Source organism: Carya illinoinensis, chromosome 1 (genome assembly GCF_018687715.1).
Source record: "Carya illinoinensis cultivar Pawnee chromosome 1, C.illinoinensisPawnee_v1, whole genome shotgun sequence".
NCBI lineage: Eukaryota > Viridiplantae > Streptophyta > Magnoliopsida > Fagales > Juglandaceae > Carya > Carya illinoinensis.
In genome coordinates this window covers 40,235,801-40,251,124 of record NC_056752.1, presented here as the reverse complement: position 1 = coordinate 40,251,124, position 15,324 = coordinate 40,235,801, and the positions used below count along the sequence as shown (strand labels likewise).

The 15,324-nt window shown below is 35.0% G+C and overlaps 2 protein-coding genes across 4 annotated transcripts; one reads left to right on the top strand and one right to left on the bottom strand.

The window, feature by feature from the left end:
• Nucleotides 1-2,186: 2,186 nt before the first annotated feature.
• On the top strand, nt 2,187-5,903 carry LOC122318801. Its single transcript, XM_043136439.1, has 4 exons — nt 2,187-3,497; nt 3,800-4,065; nt 4,846-5,055; nt 5,342-5,903. The coding sequence occupies exons 1-4, from the start codon at nt 2,261-2,263 to the stop codon at nt 5,495-5,497; spliced, it is 1,869 nt and encodes a 622-aa protein (XP_042992373.1). The 5' UTR covers nt 2,187-2,260; the 3' UTR covers nt 5,498-5,903.
• A 980-nt stretch (nt 5,904-6,883) lies between these two features.
• On the bottom strand, nt 6,884-11,894 carry LOC122318790 (pentatricopeptide repeat-containing protein At3g06920). Of its 3 annotated transcripts, none has more exons than XR_006244908.1 (4): nt 11,755-11,894; nt 10,961-11,028; nt 7,692-10,443; nt 6,884-7,547 (listed from the first exon to the last, which is right to left on the bottom strand). XR_006244908.1 is itself a non-coding variant. In XM_043136423.1 (3 exons), the coding sequence occupies exons 2-3, from the start codon at nt 10,983-10,985 to the stop codon at nt 7,775-7,777; spliced, it is 2,694 nt and encodes an 897-aa protein (XP_042992357.1). In that variant the 5' UTR covers nt 10,986-11,028; nt 11,755-11,894; the 3' UTR covers nt 6,884-7,774. The 3 variants fall into 3 exon arrangements, 1 of the variants encoding a protein (XP_042992357.1); XR_006244909.1 differs by lacking the exon at nt 11,755-11,894 and adding an exon at nt 11,610-11,748; XM_043136423.1 differs by having other exon boundaries at nt 6,884-10,443.
• Between the last annotated feature and the right edge of the window lie 3,430 nt (nt 11,895-15,324).

Here is a 15,324-nt window from a genome sequence, read left to right as displayed (position 1 = left end):
CACATTGGTCTATGCATATGCATATGCAAAGTCATATTTGCATAATATGAGCCTAAATTCATCTACATTAGATTATGCATCTTCAAATATTTACATAGCTATGAACAGTACCTTTACATGTTTAAAGATCTACTATTCACTCTCCAAAACATATTTTATTCATTCTTTTTCTCTCCTCCCACTCTCTTTCTACATATTTTACCTTTAAATATTTTACTACATATTTTACTCATTCACTCCCCAAAAAATATTTTACTTAAATATTTTACATATTTGAATATCAAATCCTATTAAAAAAAAAGCAAAAAAAATAAAATAAAATGATAATATTTTATTATTATTTTGTCTCAAATTTGCATAAGCCAATGTGGAAATTTTGCTTGTGTGGCAAATTGGATCTTCAAAAGATGTGATTTTACATATGCATATGCCTAAACCAATGTGAATGCTCTTATTCTTTCGAATCTTTTTCACTCTTAAATCTATTAAAATAAAATCGAAAATAATTATCATCAAAAGAATTATTTTGATTTTCATAACCAAAAAATAAAAACATAATAATTTTTACAAAAATCTTCTTACTAAACATATTTTTAATGGATTTGCTATTTTTTTAAGTCCATTAAATTTTTTTTTATGAAACTTTCTCAAGTCAGGACATATTTTTAGTGCATATTTAAAATTACGATGAAAAATATACCATATAGTTTTAGGATTTATAATTTAAGTAACAAGTTTTATTACTAAAATTTTGTTTATTGTAGTAACCATATACTTAAACAAAAATTTTATATGTAGTAACTTTTATGTACTCATTTGTGTACTTCACTAATATGATTAGTAGCGTTATTTTTTTAATATAAAATAATTATTTTTTGCCAATCACATCAGTGAAGTGCATAAGAGTTATGCAAAAATATATGTAAGTAGCAGAATTCTTATTTAAAACATTTTTAAACATATTACGTTTATTTTGAAACAAATCTAAAAAATGCTTTATGAGGTATAAATGACGATTATTTAAATTTTCAAATATTATAACCATATACTTGAAAGTTTAAAAATTATAATTATCTTAAAATTATATGAGTATTTTTGTCTATTGATAGTTTTTTAAAATTCGAATTACATTCTGACATTTTGTATTTTCTGGAAAAAATATGTTTGAAGAAAATCATCATTTGGAGGCCTGAGGCTTGTTTGGGGTTGCAGTATGTATGAGTCTTAAAAAATGCTTAAATAATATTAAAAACTCTTTGATATAAAAATTAGGTTGTTTGAATATTACATATTAAAGTAATTTTAATTTCAAATAAGCTAAAAAATGCATTTTAATACTTTTCCTCGAATGTGATTTTTAGATAATGTGGAACGTAATTTAAATTTTAAAAAGACTATTAATTGATGAAAATACCCATACAACTTTAAAATAATTACAACTTTTAAATTTTTAAAAATATGGTAACGTTCTTTAAAATTTCAAATAATCTTCATTTCTATCTCAAAAAGCACTTTTTAATTTGTTTCCAAACAAAGAAACGTAACGTGTTTTGAAGTATTTTAAATATATGATTTATAAATAGTAAATAACTTTTTAATAGTAGAATTTATTACTTAGGTTATAAATTACAAGCTCTAAAGTTATAAGGTATATTTCTCACCATAATCTCAAACATGCAATTGATTTTTTCCTTAAATATACTTTTTAACTTATTTAAAATTAAAAGTACTTTAATATGTAATATTCAAATAATCTAATTTTTTTTTCATTAAATAATTTTTAAGACTATTTAAATACTTTTTAAGACTACTACCACAACTTCAAATAAACCCTTAGTGAAACTCACTTATTTGGCAATATTTTTTTAAAAACTCCATCTCTGAAAGTTTTATCTGAAAATCGATATTCAAACTATTCTTAAATATATGAAGTCTTCTTAAAAAGTAAGTACTCATATCCTACACTTCTTTTAAAATTTTGTATTATTTGAATTCTATATTAATATAAATAATTTTAATTTTAGTAATAATCAAATGGACTAATGAAGTATCATAAAATCTATAATTTGAAAAGACTTCATAATTTTTCAAATAATAATTACCATCAAGTCAGAACCTCATGGGCCGGGCTTTCACTGGGCTTTTCGGGGATGACTCAATCAAGTCAAAACTCTAAGCGCCCTCGTCGCCCGTTACCATGAAGCAGTGTGTTTTCGCCCAGTCCAGTTCTCTTAGCTGAATTCTTCTTTCCACATGAGCAATGGCAGCTCCGGGTTGCGCCACCTTCTCGTCCCTCTCACCCTCTGTTAACTCTACCGCTGCCACACGAACAAAGCCATTAGTAGCGGCATCTCTTCGAAAACCCACGAGGAGAAAAAACTCTCTCCGCCCCAAGATTCTCAAAACCCTAACTAAACCCTCGCTAAACCCCGTAATTCCCATCATATCTCCCGAAACCAAAACCGAGACTCACCTAGATTTTGAGTCCCTAACCGAACAAGTCTCTGGCGACACAAAGGCAGCTGCCGACCCCGGAGAGGGCGATAAAGTTGAGGAATTTCGAGTGTCCGAGACATCTGCTAAATACGATGGCATTTTCGGTAAACTTTCGGCTGGGTCCGTCCTAAAATACGGTGCGTATTTTGTTGGGATCTTCGTGTTACAAACAGTATGTTCGGTTTGGATAATGGGAAGTGGCAATTCTGATAGAAAAGAAAGGAATTTGGATTCGAGCAGTACCGAAAGCAACAAAGGGAAACTCTTTGCGAATAAAAATGGAATCATATCTGGTGCAAGCAACGCGGTTTTTGCGCATGACTCTGAATTGGAAAGGAAAATTGAAGAAATAAGAGCAATGGCTAGGGAAGCGCGGAAGAGTGAGGCAAAGGTGGAGGAGGAAGATGATGAAGACGAGGATGAAATTGACGAAGAGACTGCGATATCTAGGCAGAGAGCGGGCATTGAGAAAGAAATGAGTGCAACATTGAATAACTTGCAGAAGAGGTTGGATTCGCTTCCAGAGAAGTTACCGGGATCTTATGTTAATTATCTTGGGAAGTCTGGGAAGATTGAAAATGGGGCAAATAGGGATAAATTGGATTCGAAAGGTTCGAATGGGGCCTTGATGTTTAAGAAAAAGTTAAAATTTAGAAGCCCTTCAACGAAGTCAATTAATGGTCCTAACGGTTTTCAAGGTACTGGAGATCGTAAAGTGCCTAACAAGAAAAAGAGAAGCTCGGATCGTGCAGGTAGAATACGCGGAGATGGAACTGTCAGTGATGACGGTGTAGAATTATTGGACCTTGAACAGCAGCTAGAGCGACGGCATAGTGATAATCCTGAAAGCACTTACGGGACTGTAAAGGAAGATGATGAAATGATATCACTAACTCAAGATTCAACATCATCGAAAAAAGATGGGAAGGTGTTGAAGGAAGAAAGGCAGGGATCGAATTTGGGAATGGAAATTGGAGTTGGAAATGCTGAACGGAGAACTGGTAATGTTACCAGAATTCCCAAGGATTAAAAAGTTTTGCTTATATCGTGGTTTAACAAATGGAAATATATGCTTTTTTGTTTCTCAACTCTATCATTAATCGGAGATCATAGGGACATCCCATTGCAGTTAATGGCCATTAATGGTATGGTTTAAAGTTTACTAAAATTCTCAACTATATGTAATCAGTAAAAAATTGGTGGTGGCTATCTTCTGCTTCCTGGATTATCTGTAACAAACGAAGCTCATGTAGACATTATTTTACATTTGATACATTCACTCAATTAATTGTTAAGTTTTTAGGTGTTGTCCAGGAATCTAGCCTAGAGAGGCCTTCAGTTGAAGTAGAAAATTTGCAACAATCAGCAATGCTGGGGAGTCAACATTCTCCAAGACTCAGAAGAAGAAACCGGGAAACTCCCATGAAATCTGATAAGCGTGCTGTGTTGAACAGAAATGACAGTTCAAAACACAGAGAAGTTGGGGATCGGATGCTGGCCAACAAGTTCAAAGACAAGCAATCAAACATTGAGACAGATTTCTGGTGGTTGAATCTTCCTTATGTTCTAGTGCGTGACCAAAACTCTCTTCACTCTACTTCTCTCTATATAGTAATGTTAGAAAGTGGTTGTGCTATCATTGCAGATGTGAGATCCATATTGTTTAGTTTTTACATGTTTTGACTTTATGACTTGACCGAACCATCTTGGCCAGTTTCTTCTCCCCACTTGCTGAATTACTGCCTTTCATTCATAATCATCATTTAAGTTGAGCTCATTTTATAGACAATCTTTTCATGGATTGCCTAACTTCATAATTTTCTGTTTGTGACACAAGGCTCTAGAATATCATCTTCTTCAAGTTTCTCTTTGATATGAATGGGCGCGAGATGTATGATTTTCACTGTTCATTTTAACTTCCTGTCATTTGCATTTCTACATTTGCCAACACTTTTCATATGATTTTTAATACTGATTTTTGTAAAAGTTTTGATCATACTCTTTCTCATAGGATAAAGCCTGATTCTAGTGCTGTTAAGTAAAATGTTACCATTAGCATAGAACGTAGACTGGAAACCAATTGGTTTAACTCACAAGCAATGCAAATATAGGCTTAAATACTGACCCTTGATGTTAACTTATTATGAAATGAGAAATACTTGTTCCTTAGATGTTAGTTAATGTTCTGTTACAACTTACAAAAAAAAAAATTAATGTTCTGTTACATATATCCTACACGATTTTGGTGTTTTATTACAAACTTTCATTTGCAGTATGTTAAGCAATAATATGCATTTTCAATCTCCAAGACTCCAACTAATCATCAAGTTGATATTTATCCAATTCTAGGTTATATTTATGCGTAGAGGTTCTGACCGTGAAGGACAGGCAGGATTTTACAACTTAAAGTTTGGTTCCCAGGCCGAGGAACAAAGTAACTCTTCCTATACTGTTGCATTTGAGGATCGTGCTGATGCCAGTAACTTCTGTTTTCTACTGGAAGATTTTTTTAAGGATCTGGATGATTTTAGTGCTGACATTCTTCCTTTATCAATAAAGGTAAACCACCATATTTGGGTACCCTTATAACTTTACATTTGCATATAGCATGCACATCCCCCGACATGCAAAGGCCATATTTATGCAAGCTGTGCCAAACAAGTGGGAAGATGAAACTCGCTGTTCAAAAGGTTTACACTTGCATACTGTATTTTTAGTCTCTATGTTTAACACAATTTGTGGGGTTTTGCTTCATTCTGGAGTAGGTCATGATAATCCATCCCTATATTCCATTTATTTTAGTTCTAGAAACCTCAGTGACAACAATGAAATAAAAATTGTTCAGGAACTTCATGAAGCAGTAAAAGCAAATGCCATGAAGGTAGTTGTTGTGAAGAAGAGACAGCTTCAGCTCTATGCAGGCCAACCATTTGCTGATGTGGAGATGGCTTTGCACTCTTTGGTTAAAGGAGATCAAAATGCCCCTATGCGCAATTCATGATAGAATGCAGACATTGTTTCTCATCTTTGCACACTCTATGGTGTCCAGGCCGCTTCCCTCTATTTTTGGCAATGGTTGGTGTAAACAACCACTTCCCTCCATCTTTGCGTTATTTCTACCTTTGCTGGTGAAGTTTTGATAGTGGCAATTCTGCTACGGAATTAAGCGGGAAAAAATAGCCTGGCTGCGTTCTGATTACCCTCGGAAACCAATGTTTCGTGAAGAACGTTAGATTTTTGTGCTGTAGTGTCACTGTAGGTGGCTGATGGAAGAGATCTGTCAAGGTTTCAATATTGAAATTATGTACGTATTATTGGAGTAGCTCTAATCATCGAGTGTTCGTTTTCACCAACCCAGAGGAAAGACCTTTCAAGAAATGAAAGTTACGTAAGCATCTTCTATTTTTTTTTGGTTCCAAATTTACATGTTGCAATTCTTTCATGTCGAAGGGGAAGAATAACGGTAGTTTTACATTCATAAAAGATCCGATATTTTATTTTTCTTACATTTTTCCAGCATTACGTTAAAAATCAAGTGGGCTCAACAAGAATCAACTTATGGCTAACTACGTAAAAATGTCCCAACCGTTGGGTTCTTTAGATTACTGCAACATTCTAAAACGTTGATGATATTTAGGGCTAGATTGGTAACATAAAAACAAACTATCTTATTTCATTTCATATAATTATTATAATTTTTTTTAAAAATTTTACATAAAATATAATAAATAATTTAATTTTTTCAAATTTTAAAATAAAATTAGTATTAAAAAATTATATTATAATAATATTTTATTTAATTCTTGACAAAATATCTCACCCCATATCTTCTTAATATTATAATATTTTATTTAACTCAATAAAATATCTTACCTCATTTCTTCTTAACTATAATTTTATTTAAACTCTCAAAAAAATATCTTACCTCCGACCTAAATGTTGTGAAGTACATGCATGATCAACCCCGCTTCTTTTTTCAAGTAATACAGGTCAAAGGTCCTTGATTTTTAAAAGCTATAGTCAAAATAAAAGCATTCAATGTTGTATCTATATCTTTTCAATTGATCATCCAATTCAGCTAGATGGTTGGAAATGGTCTCGTTCGCATGCATGCTGATTTTTTTTTATTTTTTATTTTTTTTAGGTTTGAATTCACAGATAAATTGGACCAAAAATGGAAAAATATGAAAAAAAAAAAAAAAAAAAAGACACTTGAACTTGAATGGAACATTCACCCTAAAGTCTTAGTTTTTAGTTTCCCAATCCAGACATTCCACAGTCTACGAGTCTTAATTCCTTTCCAATCCAGAAAGGGTGAGGCCTCTCGTGTTGGTGAGAAAGCACTTGCCACAGTATACGTTGTGCAAAATGATAGGGCAAAAGAAGATGGTCAAAACATAAGACTATACTAGATCCAAATAGTTCACAACAGAGAAGAAAAATGACGCTTTATCCAATCTTACAACAAGCCCATGCTCAAACTTCCACATGAACTTTATAGCAGTATGCTATCTATAGGTCCTGACGGTGTTCATTGGCATATACACCCATGTTTGACATGCAACTCTTATGCTTGGAAGCCATAACGCATCAATAAAAGGTCAGGGGCAATCCATTAGATAAGTTCCTTCTGACTAATTGATAGAAGAATTTAAGCATCTCTGAGAGAGCCATTAAGGACTATCATCAGTAAGTAGAATCATGGGCATAAGACTCAACAATTAGGTATTTCGACCTTTGTGGCTAAGGTTCATTCACGAACGTTTCTGCTCTGCCCCTCCCTTCTTTTTCCTCACAAAGCCCAAAAGAATCCGCTTCCTTCTAACAATAATATTAGGGTGCACACTCATGCAGGGTATTTTTTTCTTTTTTTTAGGTGGTGTTTTTTTTTTTTTTGGTTGTGGGGGGGGGGGGGGTGGTGGTGTTGGTGTGAATGATCTGGGTTAAATGGAGAATCAGACAAACAAAAACCAAGCTCCCATAGAAGTTAGGAGTAGGAGCTCCACTTATGCATGCGGCTTCCTGACTTGACCATTTTATGTTTTGAGCTCCTGAAAGAATAAAACAGTTAGGGCGTTGTATTTGAAATGTATAAATTTGGACAGCTGGAAAGGATGCCAACGTCCCTCGGGTGTAAGCCTCATTCGTTTATGCATCTTGTAACTTCAATCTCTACTAATTAGATAAGAGTGTACCTCTGAAGGGAGCAGCTTCAGCCCCATGAAGTAATTCATGTGAAGAACCATCATCAAGAACAAAGCTCTCCGTATACTCGCCATTACCAGGGTTTTGAAGTGTGTTGAGACTTTGCTGTTTCTCTCAACACTGCACCCACAAATGCTGCCTGCTCAAGGCATTCAGCCTTATGCAGTGCATCTAAGAGAACAACACACGTTTTGGTATGAATATTACAACCTTTCAACCTAGTTTCCTCAAAAAGTGCATATGAATCCATTGCTCTATTAAGCAATGCTAACCCTTCTATCATAGCATTATAACAAGCAGAATCTGGTATACCCCCACTCGCCTTAAACCTCTCAAAAAGCTTATTTGCATCTTCTATGTTTCCAGCCTTTGCAAGCCCTGAGATCATGGTGGTATAGGTGATTGTGTTGGGCTTCAACCCTTGCTTCTGCATCTCTTGCCAGAACACAAATGCCTTATTAAATTTTCTAACCCTACAAAGACCATTGATGAGAATGCTGTAAGTTATGTGGTTGGGAGTACATTTCAAGTCTTTCATTGACTGAAAGCACACAAGGGCTTCATTAATTTCCTCAGCTTTCACTAGTGCATCAAGCAAGCAATTCCATGTGTACACATTAGGGGTCAAACCTTTTTGCATTAACTCTTCCATGATCAAGTACGCTTCATCAATTCTACCCACCTTACCAAACCCATCAATAAGACTACTATATATCACCTCATTTAACTCTATTCCTTTAAATTTTGCTTCTTCAAAGAGCATGTATGCTTCATCAAGCCTGTCAATCTTAGCAAGCCCATCGATGACAGAACCATAGGTAACAACAGTTGGTTGATGGCCCTTTGTTGTCATTTCCTCCAACAGTTGATATGCTTTATTAACCTTACCAGACTTGCAGAAGCCATCAATAACAGTATTGTAAGCACGGGTGTCCATGACACAGCCTTGCTCCTTCATTGTGTAGAACAGCTCGTAAGTTTCATTTGCAAAACCTGCTTTCACAAGGCCATGAATCAGGATTGAGTAGCTCCTGACATCCGGAATAAATCCTTGAGCCTTTATTTCCTCAAACAAAGCCCTACCTTTCTGAATTTCGCCAGCTTTGAAAACACAATCCATATAGGTATTAAGCAACATCAAGTCAGGAGAACAGCCCCTGTGTACCATTTCTTTGTATATCTTGTGACCATCCTCCTTCCTGCCACACTTAAAGAAATTCCTAATAAGGGAGGTATATACAAAAGCATCCGGAATCTTATTAGAATCTAACATTTTTTCATATAGCTTGTAGGCATCATCCACTCTGCCATGTTTGCCCAAACCATCAATAAGAGAACCAAATGTAACTCCATCAGGGGTGCAAACTTTATGATCAATTCCTTCAAATATAGAACAAGCTTCATCCAGTTTTTGAGCTTTGCAAAGTCGATCTATCATTATATTGACAGTCCTAACATTAGGAAACAATCCAGCTACTTCCATGGAATCCCGAATGCCTAGAGCATCCTCAAGTTTTCCTGCCTTGCAAAGCATGTCTATTAGAATATTGTAGGTGAAAAGGTTGGGCGCAGCATCTTTCTTCATCTCCTTGAAGATTCTTAATGCCTCGTCCACTCTCCCCTTTTTTCCTAGGCATGTAAGAATGCAATTATATGCAATCACACTCGGAATGCACCCCTTTTGTTTTTGCCTCTCAAGCAAATTATATGCTTCGTCAAACTTTCCAGCTGAACCATAGCCCATGATCATGGTGCTATAAGCATACACACAAGGAACTGTCCTGCCGCTATCCATCTCTTCGAATAGCTCCACAGCTTCATCCAGTCTATCAGCTTTCCAAAGAACCCCTATCATGCTTGTATATGTCACATCGTCAGGCCTCAAGCCATGTGCTTTCATCTCGTGAAAGAATTTCCAGGCCATATCAACCTTCCCAATCTTTCCAAAAGAATCTATGCAGACATTATAAAGAACAACATCAGCATCACAAGAGCAATTCTTCATCTCATCCAACAGGGAGAGAGCAGCATCAACTCTGTCCTGCATAGCGAATTCACGAATAAGAGTTGTAAATAGATGAACGCTTACTTCATAACCTAGCTCCTGCATTTGATGAAAAAGAGTGAGCATGAGGTCTGATTCATGAGCAGCAGCAAGAGCACCAATAAGGTTTGTATAAGCCGAAAATGCAGGGCGGAACTTAAACTTTCTCATGGTTTGTATTAGATCAAAAGCTTCTCTAAACTTCCGCAACTTGATATAGCTTACAACCAACTCAACACATGTGTTATTAGACGGGCCAAATCCTGCAATACTCATTTCTTCCAGAATCTCCACCAAGCCATCAAACTTTCTACTCCTAGCCATAATCATTAGAAGTGAATTGTATGCTTCAGGACAATGTGCTTGGTCAGTTTTTCTCTCTGCCCACCGAAAATAATTTACTGCAATATTGATATCCTTCAGCCTCCTCAAGACTCCAATTACTAATTCGGGTTTAGGTTTTTCATCTAGCACACACAGAGCATTCTCAAGGGCAGGCCCCCATGTACCACCCTCCAAGATATTGCACGCATCATCCACTACTTGTCTCACACCCTGAACTATTCTTGAATGTCCTCGATTGGCCCCATCCATAAAGGGAATGGCTTTACCATTTAGCTCAGAAGAAAACCCATTAGATGAGAACGAAAACTTCTTAGAAAAGGTGTAAAATTCCAAATCAATTTGATATACTAATCCTGCACCCACCACAAATAAGCAGATATATGTCAACCTATATGAAGATAGACGACAACAGACAGAAAACATATGCGATAAAACTAGAACCAAGGTCTCTCAATGGCAGCTTGGACATGCAATGGTAAGGGGACAAGAAATCATTACGAATTGCCCAATGCGCCCCCCCCCCCCCCCCCCCCCCCCCCCCAACAAAAAAAAAAAAAAACTAAAATAAAACAGCACCTACAAAATATCCAAATAATACCTGTGAAAAAATAATTTTTTTTTATAGGTAAAATAGTCAAATAATAATAAACTCCGTCTTGCTTAGCCATGCCTGGATACCGACCACTGGGGCTGGCTACATGGATCTTTTTAATCATTTAGCCCAATGATAGTTCATAAAACACAACCAAAAGAAACAAATGTTCAGCTTCATGGAAGACCCAAAAAAACAAAAAAAACGTGGGAAATTTTGTAAAAAATCCCTAAAAACATCCAACTACTCTATAAAGAACCTACATAAGTCAATCTTACCTATGTTCCTTAAGATCGTCTTCATATCTGCATGTCCAGCCTTCTATGGTACTCTTTATAGTCAGGATCTATAATAAGAAATAAACAATATAAGCAACGTTAAGGAAAATCCACCAGACGGAGAATATCCAGCAAGTGATATAGTGAAATATCGTGTATATACTTCAACAAACATACACGTAAACACATGCATTCGCGTTATCTAAATGCAAAAATGTGCCAAGCAATAATGATTATTACTACAATAAAAGTTGGTGACAAGACATAACATATCACCGAGGATACTAGTAGCGAACTGAGATCTCCGTAGACATCAAAAGAGTACAAGCAAACGATGGTTACCAAAATCTTGTGAAGAAGTGTGAATTGAAAAATTACCAATAAATCCCACAAATCACCCAAAAAGAGGAGACCTTTATGCATAAGAAACGATTACCGTTGCGTGAAAATTAACAAAAAAGGAATATAACGGCCTCGAATGGAGCTTCCTCCACAGTTTTGAACATACATTGATTTAGCATCGACAGAGAAACAGGCATAGGTGCCCACAGTCACACCCACACAGAGAATTCAGGGATTATGTAAATAATCAAACTGAGCACAAATAGCTTAATTTTATCGAATAAAGATTAAAGACTGTAAAGAATACCATTCAAGCAGCAAATAATGCGAAAAACTCCTTCACCGTACGAATTTCATAGAGTTTCGATTCGGTTAACAAATTTGATCTTAGAAATGGAAACGTCCGAAAGAATTTAGAGTGCAGCGATACATGAATGCCAACGCTTACTTACCCGGACTGCCTTGTGAAGCAAAATCGGAGAGAAGGCGCTTGAGATACAGCTCAGAAGTCGGCGTGCGCGAGCGTCGGAGTGAAACTAGCCTATTTTCCCATCAAGGAGCAACGACGCCGTTTCAGAATTTAAGATTGTGGACTATTTGGGCCGAAAAAAAATTAACTTGACTTTTAGACGAATAAGTAAAATCGCGTATTAATTTATATATTAATATTAATTTTTTTATATTTAAAATTTAATTTAATATTATTTTTAATAAAATTTATTTTTTTATCAATCACATTACGTTAATATATATATTAGAGTGCAGTTATGATTGTAACTAGATTTTTTTTTTAGAGGCACAACGGACAGCACAGCCTTTCATGAGCGTTTGGTGCATAGGAGTGATTGTTTAGAGCATTCAAGTTGAATTGGACAAAGTAAAACTTAAAAAATTTAACTGAAATTACATCTTTTATCTTTTATTTATTATATTTATACATTGAATTATTAATTTATTAATCAAAATAATAATAAGATATTATTAATTTATTTTTTATAACTTTTTTATAATTTATTTTTTTCATATTTTATAATTTAAATTTATTGTAAATTGTATGAATCCAAACACCATATATATGTAAAAAAAAATAATTAGTGGTACAACAGTTGAAGCAATAAAATGAGAGATAAATTAATATAAATTATTCAATAGAGGGTGAACATTAACCATGCAAATATAGAGAATTACTATAGCTAGCAACCAAAATATTTATTTTTTGCCTCTTTCTAAACAATTTTAAGGATCGTTAACCAAATTTTGATTTGTATTTATTTTTGAGTAAGCGAGAATGCTCTTAGGAGGCAAATTGGCACGACCACAACTTTGAATGGTGTAGGTTAAAATCTCCACTCTGCAAGATATTTTATCGTTAGTATCATCGGATAATTATTCGACACGTGGGAAACAAGATTGTACTTTGTTTCTTAAGGTTGATTAGTCAAGGTTAAAAGCCCCTACATCCGGTTCTTAATTGAACACCTTTCCAATGTCGCCCTAACTCATGCGATAGTTACAAACTCTTTTGACGTATGAGTTTTGGAAAAATCTATTTGTCATTCTCACACTTCACACATCACATTTATTTTAATTTTTTTTCATTTTTTTTATAATAAATATGTAGTGTGTGGATGATAAATAAAATTATTTAATTAGTTTAATAAGAATAAAATAAAATAAAAAATAAAAAAAATAAAAAATAATATTTTAATATATAAAGTGTGTGGTGTAGGATGATGTGTAGCATTTCTCATGAGTTTTACTATGTATGACTAAAATTAGATGTTAATCTTTATATTAATATTAATTCTTTTAGATTTAAAACTTAAATTAATACTATTTTTAATAAAATTTACTTTTTATCTAATCAAATTGATACACATATTAGTACTCGATTATGCTTGTAACTAAATTTTTCTTTGATATAAACACTGACTTGAGATCTATAAAATTTATTATGAGTATTTTAAACATTTGTTTATTCTTCCTCGTTCCCTGGTTTTTGTTTTCATTTTTGTTGCCCACATATACCCCATCCATGGCACTGCCCTTTCCCACATTCCACCATTTCTAGCCCTTGGAGACCTCATACTGGCCTCCTGCCGATGGGATCTATGCCCCCCTCGACTTGGTTTACCATTCCTTGCCAGCATGTTTTCATACTTTATTTTCTTTGGGTTTTTTATGTCCCTAGACAGATTATTTTGTAGAAGAATGGATTAACATAGTAACTTTAGAAGGAAGAAGAAGATGAAAATGAAATAGTCATACATTCATTCAAATTGTTAGGGTTTTCGAGACAACTCAACTGGTCTCTAAAGGTTTTCAGGAATGAGTTTTGCTACATATAAACAAAGTCGCGTATTAATCTGGATATCAATATTGATTCTTTTATATTCAAAATTTAAATTAGCATTATTTTCAATAAAATCTATTTTTTAACCAATTACATTAAATTAATGCACATATTAATACGTAATTATACTTTCAACTAAATTTTTCCTTCAAAAATACAATTGTCTAGACTATTATGATTCTTTTCCCCCCCTCCCCTTAGCTATTCTGACATTGTAATTAACTCATGAGAGCATTGGCAATAGCCTAGCCATTTGCCAATGCAAGTCTAAGTTAAACGTAAAAATGAAATAAAACAACTGCATTGGCCTTGGTATAATTGTGAAAGTTTGAGATTTATATATAGTAAATGTTAAGTCCTCGCCAGACTTGGCGAGGTACTGTTACGGTGTCATCTAATATTTTATATTATTTTTCTTTCGGTTAAATTCACTCATTTTATTCTCTTTCTTCATCCCGAACCATTCCCTCCGCACTTCCTCTTTCTCTTCTTCCTTTTTCCAGAAACCATTTTTGCAGAAACCATTTTTCCAGAAATTGTTTCTTCCTCCCGAAACAGCATTCCCTTCTTCAACCCAAGCTTCTCCCGTCTCTCCGTCGTCTATGTCGTCCAAACTGTCCCGAAGTGTTTTCGTTTTCAGTAATTGGTCAACCTCAAAACAGAGTGCTTTCATTTTTGTTTTCGTTCTCCCATCTCTCGTCTCCCATCTCTTCGTTTTCATTTTCTTCTGGCGCAACCGACCTCCGTCCAGCCGCCCAGCTCCATCGCACATCAGTGCTTTCGTTTTCAGTTTTGGAGAACCTCACTGTCATTGACCAATGACCTCTATTTTTAGGAAATAAAAACAGGGCTGCCAACCGGAGCCTCGCTTACACCGTTGCACCTCCACATCGCCTCAGAAGATGCCGCCGAGTACTGCACGTCAGCAGCACTAACGGCCGCGTCTCACAGTGAGGTTCTTCCCCTCAACGCCGTGCTCACTGTTTTCCAAATTCATCTCCGTTCTCTCTCTGATGATCACTCTATCTCTCTCTCAGTCACGGGGCCATGCAGATCGACGGCGTTTTCTTTTGGCGCAGCTGACCTCCGTCCAGCCACTTGTGGGCCTCCCAGCTCCGTCGCCACTTGTGGGCCACCCAGCTCCATCGCATGCCTCTCATGCAAGTCTTTGTTTTCATTTTTGTTTTATAGTAATTCATGCAAGTCTGCCACTCGGTCTAGTGTTTTGTGTTTGTGTATTTAAAACTGTTATTTAAATATATAAATATTATATTATTATTTTTATTTCAAAATGGCTAGTTCAATGTGATCAGACTTATCTAAAAGTTTTAGTTCTAGCTAAAATTTGCAATTCTAGCCAAAATTTAGACTTGGAAATGGCTAGACCATTGCGAATGCCCTGACAGACGAGAAAATAAACAAAAGAAACAGTAAATGACATGCAATAGGTCATAGACTACAATGCAGTGTTTTTAGCTACTCAAACGTACGCACTGTTCCATTTTATGGTCCTAATGCATTGTTTACATAGGAATCACTAAACGTAGCATTTTGATTGGAATCAAAACACACGCATAGACTTGATTCTAGAAGACACCATTTTGAGTTATTATACAGAGCCTAGATTGGTTACTAAAAACTAAACAATCTCATCCCATCTCATCTCATA

Bases quoted from the DNA above. Each gene is read 5' to 3' on its own strand.
- LOC122318790 (XM_043136423.1), bottom strand. From the start codon at position 10,985: ATGAAGACGATCTTAAGGAACATAG. The intron at 10,444-10,960 runs GTAAGATTGACT...TGGTGGGTGCAG, and splicing joins GACGATCTTAAGGAACATAG to GATTAGTATATCAAATTGAT.
- LOC122318801 (XM_043136439.1), top strand. From the start codon at position 2,261: ATGGCAGCTCCGGGTTGCGCCACCTTCTCGTCCCTCTCACCCTCTGTT. The intron at 3,498-3,799 runs GTAATGTTACCA...TTAAGTTTTTAG, and splicing joins AAATGCTGAACGGAGAACTG to GTGTTGTCCAGGAATCTAGC. The intron at 4,066-4,845 runs GTGCGTGACCAA...ATCCAATTCTAG, and splicing joins TGAATCTTCCTTATGTTCTA to GTTATATTTATGCGTAGAGG.